The sequence below is a fragment of the Lissotriton vulgaris genome, chromosome 5 (assembly GCF_964263255.1).
Source record: "Lissotriton vulgaris chromosome 5, aLisVul1.2, whole genome shotgun sequence".
Taxonomy (NCBI): domain Eukaryota; kingdom Metazoa; phylum Chordata; class Amphibia; order Caudata; family Salamandridae; genus Lissotriton; species Lissotriton vulgaris.
In genome coordinates, this window is record NC_141693.1 from 595833236 (window position 1) to 595844341 (window position 11106).

General features: G+C 44.4%; 1 protein-coding gene across 1 annotated transcript; it reads right to left on the minus strand.

The window, feature by feature from the left end:
* Positions 1-2004: 2004 nt before the first annotated feature.
* LOC147711298 (uncharacterized) lies at positions 2005-8328 on the minus strand. Its single transcript, XM_086920138.1, has 2 exons — positions 7779-8328; positions 2005-7560 (listed from the first exon to the last, which is right to left on the minus strand). The coding sequence occupies exon 2, from the start codon at positions 7117-7119 to the stop codon at positions 5767-5769; it is 1353 nt and encodes a 450-aa protein (XP_086776264.1). The 5' UTR covers positions 7120-7560; positions 7779-8328; the 3' UTR covers positions 2005-5766.
* Positions 8329-11106: the final 2778 nt, after the last annotated feature.

Below are 11106 nucleotides of genomic sequence, written 5' to 3' on the forward strand. Positions count from 1 at the left end.
GGCTTACAGAATAAAAAAGACATACCGTGTAACAACCGAAGTAAAAGGTCCAGTCCTCATCGGAGGTTACAATTGAAGACAAGGTGGTACTAAGAAGGAACTAACAAGTCTACTAACAAATCAGAAGCCAGCATTTACAAAGGACAAGACAATGACACAAGCCAATGAAAAATATGGGCGTAGAATGAGTGAAGTCCATACTTGAATGCAGCATGTCTCGCAGAGCAACGCATGCGCTGCACAGGCTCAACCTAATAAAAGGAAGTGGCAAACCAAAATGAAGCCAAAAAAATGCAAAACCTGGGCAGGTGAAAGTTGACAGAGAACACCACGGAGACAAACAACACCATGGAGATGGGGTCCAAAGTCAATTGATCTTTATTTCTAGATCCTAGCCCACCTCAATGGCAGAGTGTCACACCATAATTTCCCCTGTTGCGGTTTGCACCCTAAAAGGGGAAGGTACAAGAAGGAGAGTGGCAGAAGCATTTAACTGAAAAAAGGTATATGGCTGGTCAGAGGGTGAATGGGCACAGTGTTTTACCACAATATTGAGGTTCTAATATCGACCTGCACTTACATCTATTCCAATATATAGTCAAAGTAAGTAGATGTTGAACTAAGAATAGTACATCGATACTTTGACCATATGTTCATAGTTGATATTGTGGTGTCTATATATGTGCAAGTCGATGATATTGACTTTGATATTATGACATACAACCAAGAGGAAGCCTGTTTGGTAGGAAGTGTGTGTGTGAATGTGGTCTAGATCTACAAAACAACAAAAATCAAAAGTTTTTTTCAGGAACCTACAGATAAAGAGTACACAGTGTTCATGTTCAGAAGCACAACAACAGACCGTGAATGTGCCTTATAACAATGGGGCCTGGTGATGTCTAGATTGCTCTTGTAGGTAGTCATACCCTAAACAGGATAGCTGTGCAGGGTATAAACACATGACTAATTATGCCCTTGCACACTCTGAAAATTAAAAATAGGATGCGCATAAGTGCTGACTGACCATGTCCAGTAGTGATGGGACATAGTCATTCTCACAGATCCATATGAAATCCAGCAGTGTTGGCTAGTGGATGGTGGACTGATGGAGATGTTTATTGTTAGACTCGGCATCTTTGGCATCGTTTCCCCAGACTTTTTGACTCTACCTCCTGTATTTTTGATGCTGTGCTAGATTTTGTTTTTGCTGGCTTAGATGCTTTGGGTACTTTATCACTGCTGATCAGTGTCAAAGTGCAAGGGCTACCTTTGTAAATTGCTGTTACAATTGGTTCTCTCCGATTGGCATATTTGATTTACTGGTAAGCCCCTAGTAAAGTGCACTGAGTGTGCTAGAGCCTGTAAATCAAATGATACTAGTGGGCTGCAGCACTGATTGTGCCACCCACATGAGTAGCCCTGAAAATGTATCACAGACGAGCCACTGCAGTGTCTATGAGCAGTTTGTTAACTGCCATGTTGAGGTGGCAAGTGCACCCACTTGCCAGGCCCTAACCTTCCTTTTTCTTACATATATAAGGCACCCCTATGGTAGGCCTAAGAGACCCACCTGGGCAGGGTGCAGTGTATGTGAAAGGTAGGACATGTATTGGTGTGTGTGACATGTCCTGATAGTAAATACTGCCAATTTTGTTTTTCACTAGTGAAAGGCTATCTCGCCCATAGGATAAAATGGGAAATGCTTTGTAATATCTTAAGTATATCTTCCTGTTGCGTGTTTATCTAGGTTCCTGATCAAATTCAAAATAGTCTTTATTCGATATTTTTCAATCATAAAAGACATTTACAATAAAAATAAAAATTTGTTGTATTGTATTACCCCTCCCCCTACCCCAGAGAAATGTAAGATCCACAGTGAATTAATTCTGATTAAAAAGAAAAACAATAAATAAATATTACCCTAACTCATCCTATTTACATTTTTACATATTCTTAAATAACAATATATTATAAATACAGTTATAAAAACAGGTATAAAAAGTATTTCATCAATACAGAAAAAACAATAACAGTTACTAATACAGTGTAGATAGTTGATCACTTAATAATACAATGTGCAAATCCAATTAGCAGCAGACTATGACTGTCCTATAATTACTCTAGACTCATTTTGCGCGCCCGGATTATCCACATCCAGTGGAGAAATTTTGACATGGCTATAACAACAGGCTGAGTTGTATCTGTTCTTAAAAGCCTAACAGCCTCCTTTGCAGTTCTTAATCCTAACTGGGCGCAAATCGGTTTTAGCCATAATCGTCTGGGAACGCTATATTCCGGGCAGGCAAACAACACATGATCTATATTCTCCTTATGCTCAGAACAAAAGGGGCACCTTGAGGTTTGGCTCATGTGCCATTTCTCAGTTAGGGCGTTTAAAGGTAGAGTCCCCACCCTCAGTTGGTGATACCTCTTCCGGTCCCCTGGTACAGTAATCCAGTCCCAGTAAAATTCCAGGGCCGGCGAATGTTTGAGTTCTAGGAAATCATATGTAAAAGATCGTTCAATACGATTTCCAAAGCATTTAATCTCAACCATGCTCCAATATAGTTCTCGAAGTATCTTTTTAGGTGGAAATACATTACTTACAGGATCATCCCACAATTGGGATAGTCCCATCGCCCTATATATAGTTTTTACATCTCTCATCCAGACTATTTTGCAACTTTTATCCAGGGATCTAACATCTAAAAAGCCTTGGGCATACTGGGAAAGTTCTGGGGTTACCCATAACCTTCTCCAGTAGGCGACTGGTCTGTACCTAGCCATATCCTCAAAGCTATAGAATCCCAGATCATAGTTCAAAGGTATCAAGGGGGTTGACCTCGGTAAACCAGTAATGTTGTGGAGGAATTTGTTCTGTGCTACCGTCAACTTTGTAAGATTACTGGGCCCCCAAATTTCGGCTCCATATAAAACTGCCGCTCCTACCTTTGCATTATAAATTTTTAAAACTGGTCTAATTGGTTTAGTGTGGGATGAGAATAGTTCCTTCGTAAGGGTTCCTGTTAGCTGAGCATGTCTTGTAGCTAACTCATTTGTGTGTTGTTTCCAGTCTAGATTATAGGACAAATTAATTCCAAGGTACTTAAAGACCTGGGTCTGTTCTAACCGAACACCTTCCATGACAGCCTTCCCTCTAATGTGTCTCCGTTTGTGCAAAACCATAAATTTTGTTTTACTTGTATTGATGACAAGACCATGGTCCGCACAAAATGATTCAAATGCTCCAATAGCCCTCTGGAGTCCCTGTTGCGTCCTGGATATCAGCAGGGTATCATCCGCGAACATCAACAGGGGGATCAGTCTTCCTGCCAACTTTGGGGCATCTGTAGGTTGATGTTCGAAGTACCTGATCACCCTGTTGATGTAGAGCGAAAAGAGCGTTGGGGCCAGGACACATCCTTGACGTACTCCTTTCTCAATGGGGAATTTATCAGTAACGCTGCCCTGTTGGTTCCACCGAACTTGTGCAAAATTGTTTTTATGCATTCTGATTAATAGGGACAAAATTCCATTTGGAATTCCCTGTTCTTGCAGAATGTTCCACAGCTTGTGACGGGGAACCAAATCAAAAGCCGATTTTAAGTCGACAAAGGCTGCAAAAAGCATCCCCCCCCCAAGTAAAACTACGCGCCAGTATATTAAAACAAATCTAAAAACTTGATCAATGGTACTAGTATGGCTGCGAAAGCCTGCCTGCAGGGGTGACAGTATGTCATGTTCATCAATCCACCCATGGATTCGCTGCAATAAAAGTCTTGCCAATACTTTCTGTATACATGCGATCAGGCTAATAGGCCTATAATTGCCTGGGTCCGAGCATGCCCCCTTTTTATAGATGGGGATAATCTCGGCTCCCTTCCAAGTCTCAGGAATAGGCGATCCGTTCGCAATGCCATTGGCTAGTAACTGTATATAGGTAGCCCATAGGTCTTTATCGTGCATAAATAAGTCTGCAGGGATAGAATCTAAACCCGGGGCTCTGGCTTTGGGTATGTTATTTAAGGTTTTTAATACATCTGCTTTAGTAAAAAATAAGTTGTTCATTGTCGAAATGTCTACTAAAGCCACACCCCCCTCTTCGCCCTCCCCCTCTGACGCAAACTGATTTTCATAGTATGATACCCATGCTTCAGGTGAGACATGGTTCATGGGTTCTCCTCTTATGGCCCTCCTTCCCCATTTTACAATGTTCCAAAAGGGCGTCATAGATCTTTCCTCACTTGCTTTGAGGAGATCCCTCCAGTAGCCTTCCTCCCATTCCCTTTTTGCACTATTTTGGACTTTTTTATACATGAAACGGGCATCCCTTATCTTATTTTTATCTTTCGTTTTTACAGCTTCAGACAATGCCCTATAGGCACCCCTGCAGTTTTTATCGTACCATTGATCTTCCTTTCTTACTGGTCTGCGCTGTTTCTTAGCAACTATTTTAACAAAAAAACATTTTAACCTATTAAAAAATTCATCATGGATCCTACTAATTTCAGATAACGGAGAATCCGTAGTGGTTATACTCCTAACATCTCTGATGGCCTGGTTTGTTAAATCCCTCATAGCAATTATGGATTCCTCATTGGCTACACAAGTTGACCATCTGATTCGTCTATTGTCATTTGAGAGGTTTATTTGCACGTTTTCCCTCTCTTCCTCATTTTTCAGTAGGTCAAACAGTTTGAATGTTAAAATTAGTGGGTCATGGTCGCTTTCCACCCTTGGCTCAATCCACATGTCAACAACACTGGCCCAGTTCTCTTTATTGATCAAAATATAGTCGATACGACTTTGTGAAGAGCCATTAGAAAAGGTAGGGGCACCCTGTTTATCCGAGCCCGTTCTACCATTAGTGGCTCGCAACCCATTCTCAACACACAAAACTTTTAATTGTAGTGCAGCCTCAGACCATTTTTTAATGGGTGATAGCGAAAGCTGAGGGATATCCCATATATAGTCCTCTTCTATCGTAAGATCTACATCATGGGTATCCAAAGGTTCAAAACAACAATTAAAATCACCTCCAACAATGACATTGACATTTAAGCAATATTGTTTCAAAAGGGAATCCAACTGGTCAACAACCTCAGTGGATTTTCCACCTGATATTCCCCTTGAGTAAATGTTAAAAATATAAAGATCCTTACAAGATGGTCGCTGTAACCTAACCAGCAATATATCAGGGCTATTGGTGACCAATTGAACAGCTGAGTGGTCACTGTTCTGCTTAACCCATGTCACTAGACCACCTTTAGGCCTTCCCCTTAAACTTGGTGTAGCTGGAACATAAAAGTGTAAATAACCTGGGACCGGTTCTGGTTCTATCTGCCAAGTTTCCTGAAAAAGGATTATGTCCTTTAAATCCAGGAAAGTTAGCCAGTCCTGTGATGGTATTTTACTTTTCAAACCGGCAACATTCCAAGACATTAAAATATATTTATCACAAGCATTATCATTGGTAACTACGATGGCACAAGATTGACTATCCCTTTGTTGCTCAGTAGGTTCATTGCCTCCCATTTCATTTGCACTTTCACCCATGTTTGGGGATAGGTTTACATTTGAATCACTTTCATCGGCGTGATTGGGTCGGCTAATAGAGTAATTTTCATCATTTATATCGCCTGGATTGCAGTGCCTATTTCTTACATGTATCAATGGTTCAATAGTTACAGTGGTATGCTGGACTTCCAATTCCCCGCCTACTTGTTCACTAGTGGGAGTAATGGATTCAAGATCACTTATACCCAGTCAATCGCAGTCATTTAACCCTGATAGGGCTTCATATCTATTTCCCAAAACCATACCCCATTCATTCGGAGGAGCCCTGAATCCTCTGTTATTTCTCACAGTATCCCACAAAGGTCCTGGAGTCTTTGGAAATGTTACATTCTGTTGCTCCCCGTAGAAGAATTTTAATGTCAGGGGAACAATAGACCCGGCTCTTCTTTGCGGGGGAAGGATATGGTTTAGGACATTAGGTAAAACAGCTGCATGGCAAAAAGTCACTATAACACAGGCTCCTTTGAACCTTTTCGGCCTATTTCCAATCCAAGCAACCCTTTTCGCAGACTTGATTTCACTAGCAAGCTGGTGTTTTCCTCCTGGTCCCATTTGCATATTGCTTGTTAGCCAATACAATGCCTTACTGGACAAAGATGCTGGCGATTCCGTTTGTAAGTCCGTTGACGGAGGAACGTTAGCCAGCACCAATACCACGGGAGAGGCTTCTTCAATAAATTGAAGGGGATCTGTTTCTTGACATATTACTGGTGCCATACTTGTTTTCATTGGTACACCTTCATTAGCCAGATTTATCACATTTTGGGCTGGGCATTCAGAGGGTATCGGGCCACTATCCCTCTCTGTAGAGTTCCTCACTTTAGTCTCAGATGACTTCCCCAATTGTGTCACCAGAGTGGTTAACTTATCAACCCCTTCAACAGTCTTAGACTGGAAACCACTCATTCGTTTTATTTCAGCATTTAATTTATCGAACTTGGCGACTAAAGGCTTAATAACAGTTTTAATTTTGGAGTCAATGATGTCTGCTATCTTCTGGAGCAGATCCTCCTCATATTGGCTTTTGTCCTGATCGCTCTTTTCAAGGGCATCATTTTCTCCATCTTCACTAGATTTTGTCTTATTTTTTCCTATCGGTGTAGCTTTTTTCCTCCTACTTCCTGATCGTAAGCCTACCCGCTTTTGTTGAACTTTTCTTTGCTTTCTAACAGGTCGAATTTCCTGTTCAGGAGATAAGAGGTCATCCGACTTATCGGGCAAGATCTGGTGCTCGGAGTCAGAAATAATTTCTAAATCTGGCATCTCAGCATTTGCTTCATTATCCAGTATAAGGCTGTTTTGGTCGTCTAGATTTTGGTTGAAAGGAATTGAAATATCTATTAGGTCTGTGAAGGCATCAGGTACTATGGAGAAGGACTGGTGGGGACTTTCAGTTGGGCTTAGAAGCTGTAAATTTGGAGACTGACTTAGACCCAATGATTGTCTCCTTTTATCGTTGATTTTAGTTACCACTTGAACCATATAATTTTCTATAGGCTTAGTGTTGTGGGGAGGCTGTTTTTTTGGCATGTTTTTTTGCATGTATAAAAGCTTCACTGATTGTATCCCCCGTGTAAGAGTGAATAATACGCAAGGGCCCCACCTTACAATCCAGTAGAGATGGTTGGAGTCTCAGTTATAGTCAAATAGCAAGGTAGTGTGTAGGGGGATAACTTTGCCAAGGGACAAATGTCACTATATTTAAACCATTTGCAGTGCAGTAGGTAAGTGGCTCCGCTTAACAAACACGCAAAGAAATAAATTATGATTGAATATTTTCTTACTTGTTTACAGGCGTAAGGGGGGTGGCCCAGTCCAGTCCCGGCCAGTCTAGGACTGTCTAAGACTGTCCCGCCCTTGTCCCGGGCTTCTCCCGCGCGCGACTCGCGGGGCGAGAGGGGGCGTCTCCCTTTGAGCGCTGTCGCTGGCGCTCCCTCGTCGTCACGGGCGCGACGCCCCTGGTGCTGCTGGGGGCTGTAGTCACTGCTGGACTGTGACCTCACGCTTGCCCCACTATACTGCCGCTGCCGTTGCCCTCACGGCGCTGTACTCCTCTGGTGTGTGGTCTCTGCGGTAAGCCCTCTCTGCTGTGGCAAGGATTCCACAGGGCTCCCGGCGGTGTCTCCCTTTGAGCGCTGTCGCTGGCGCTCCCTCGTCGTCACGGGCACGACGCCCCTGGTGCTGCTGGGGGCTGTAGTCACTGCTGGACTGTGACCTCGCGCTTGCCCCACTATACTGCCGCTGCCGTTGCCCTCACGGCGCTGTACTCCTCTGGTGTGTGGTCTCTGCGGTAAGCCCTCTCTGCTGTGGCAAGGATTCCACAGGGCTCCCGGCGGTGTCTCCCTTTGAGCGCTGTCGCTGGCGCTCCCTCGTCGTCACGGGCGCGACGCCCCTGGTGCTGCTGGGGGCTGTAGTCACTGCTGGACTGTGACCTCGCGCTTGCCCCACTATACTGCCGCTGCCGTTGCCCTCACGGCGCTGTACTCCTCTGGTGTGTGGTCTCTGCGGTAAGCCCTCTCTGCTGTGGCAAGGATTCCACAGGGCTCCCGGCGGTGTCTCCCTTTGAGCGCTGTCGCTGGCGCTCCCTCGTCGTCACGGGCGCGACGCCCCTGGTGCTGCTGGGGGCTGTAGTCACTGCTGGACTGTGACCTCGCGCTTGCCCCACTATACTGCCGCTGCCGTTGCCCTCACGGCGCTGTACTCCTCTGGTGTGTGGTCTCTGCGGTAAGCCCTCTCTGCTGTGGCAAGGATTCCACAGGGCTCCCGGCGGTGTCTCCCTTTGAGCGCTGTCGCTGGCGCTCCCTCGTCGTCACGGGCGCGACGCCCCTGGTGCTGCTGGGGGCTGTAGTCACTGCTGGACTGTGACCTCGCGCTTGCCCCACTATACTGCCGCTGCCGTTGCCCTCACGGCGCTGTACTCCTCTGGTGTGTGGTCTCTGCGGTAAGCCCTCTCTGCTGTGGCAAGGATTCCTGATCGATACTGTGACCTTATGCCCCTATTCGGCTATAAATCCATTTATTCCCTATATTGGCATAACCGTTTAAGTGCGATTTTCTGAAAAGTCATCTCTGGCCTCACACGAACAGAGCCACATTCCAGCATAGTTCTCTCTGCTACTTCCTTTGCGACCAATTAGTGCAATGACAGAGCAGCAGTCACTATCTGATATTCCTAGATAACACTCCGAGTTCTTCAACAAGATAAAAACTTAGCAAACCTGGAAATCCCCGCTTGCTATGTTTTGATTAGTAATGGAACTCTAATGAGCAACGGATAACTATCACTTCCTAGTGACATCTTTATTTGACGTCTTATGTCCAGCAAACTTGCGTCAAACCCGGCACCTGTCAGGTATAAATATTACCAACGTTGCCTTAAGCAATGTTCGTTGCCTGTTGCTGATGCCAGCTGCCTGCATGACCCTGTGTTGGTAAATCTAGCACTCTGTCGCTGCAGCCTGCTATCCTGTGGTGGTGAAGCTGCTGATACCATTATCGCCGCTAAAGCGCGACCTATGGTGCAGTACGCTTAAGGAGCTGAACAGCCGTCCCTCTGCGAAGACATCCAGCAGATTCCAGCTGCCCGCGGACGCTGTCCCCCCTCCTTCCTCGACGCGCTGAAGAGAAGCCGCTGCCTTTCTCGTGCAGAGAAATCCAGTCCCGGCGCTTCCGGTTTACCCTCGCGGGTGACTGGGATATCGAGAGAGACCCCTGAAGGAGATACCAATCCTCCATCATTCTATTCAGAGGTATGGTGTTGACTAAACCCTTAGACGAGAATTCTTGAAACAAACCTTGGCAAAACCAACTTAACTTAAGCTACTTACTTACTCCCCTTTTCACGTGTTAGGCTTAGGTCAGGCACACTGGGGTAGGCTTAGTTAGAAGCACCAGTTGAGTATGTTAGCCTAATGTATATATGACTGTATATATGTTTTATTACTTTTAAACCATTGTATGGCTAAGAAACCATATCAATGCTTTTACAGTTCTATTTCGCAATGCTTATTTTACTGTACGTACTTTTTATAATAACAATTATTGCAATTGTGGCAATACATTTCTCTTGTACGAGAAGAAAGACTGTTCAATAAATGTTAAACTTTATTGACAAACGCCCGTCTTTCTATTCTCTACATCTCGTGAAAGTAAACTGCACTAGACTGACTGAGTGAAATACAGGTCTATTGTTTCACACGACCCTAGAGATTGACTCTTGATCTGAGGAGCAAAGTTGTCATGTTGCACGGTTGTTGGAAAACTGAATCCCTTCTTGTCTGTGCCAAGGAAGCTGATCACTTCCTATGCAGAGAAGAAAGTTTCCAGTGACCTCTGAGTTAGTTGGTAACACAACCCAATTAAGTTTAGCATAGTCAGTGGAGGCCTGGAATATAAGCAGTTCCACGTCGATACTACTGTTTATGTTATTCCAATGCGCAGGGCCTAGTGGGAAACTAGGAACTACACTACATGGCGCCCAACGTTTGGTAAGGCGATAAACTAACGCAAGACAGTAGAGTAACTCAGTCGTGCATATTTCACACAGACCCCTTTCTCCCGTAAATACTCCAATAGACGTCTGGAGTGGGTGAAAGGTTAAAATTCGCCCGACCTTAGTAGGAAGAGATTCCTATGTAAAGCTCTGGTTTATTCAACGTTGAAGGATACAGTGTTCCAAAATATTGTGCACCTAATCTTTGTCTCCTTGGAGACCTACTCTGCAAACCTGCATTTTTAAAATGTCAGTAGAAAATAACGGAACCACTGGGGGCGCAGCAGATGCGACTCAGCAAGGTCCCGAATACACAGACCCGGATGCTATAATCATCCCGGTCCACTTAAGAAGATCTATAACGTTAAAACTTATAGAAAACGGACTGACACCTCAAGGTGGTACAGTAATTTTCGTGATAGAGGCTCACGAGTATCGGCAGACAGAGGTATTCTATTCATGGATAAACTTCCCAGCGGCAAATGCTAGAACACAAGAGTTTCACTATTACAAAATAGAGAAACCTCCGGAAGAGTGCGCTCCTTTCGAGGAGATTGAAATTCCACTTAAATTTCAAGAGCACCTGCTCTGGTTTAATGGCGCCCTAAAACACAATGATCACATAACTAGGCTCGGTCCACTAGGGAGACCAGGAGCCACGTGGCCGGTTCTAGCCAGCTACACACCACATCCTGACATTGCAAAAATGTCTAGAGAAGAGCTGTTAGTACAGCTAAACACATTAATAAAAATACATAGGCAATTAGTCCAATATGTAATGCGGACTGCAACAGTCCAGCCAGCTGTTAATTCACACCAGCTGACCCCTCACCAGGGGAACACTAATAAAATTACACCACAGAACATACAGTCATGTCTTGGTAAAACACCCGTAAAACGGGAACAAATTCCTTTCTGGTTAGCACAGAAAATCACTCAAATAGAGGCAGTATTTCCTGATACTACCCCTATTGAGAAACACAGAATCTTGACCATCTGCCTTCCTATGGGAATCGCACCACACGTGGAGGACTGCG

What these genes read in the sequence shown, in the direction of transcription:
- LOC147711298 (XM_086920138.1), bottom strand. Translation starts at nt 7,119, where the DNA reads ATGCAAAAAAACATGCCAAAAAAACAGCCTCCCCACAACACTAAGCCT.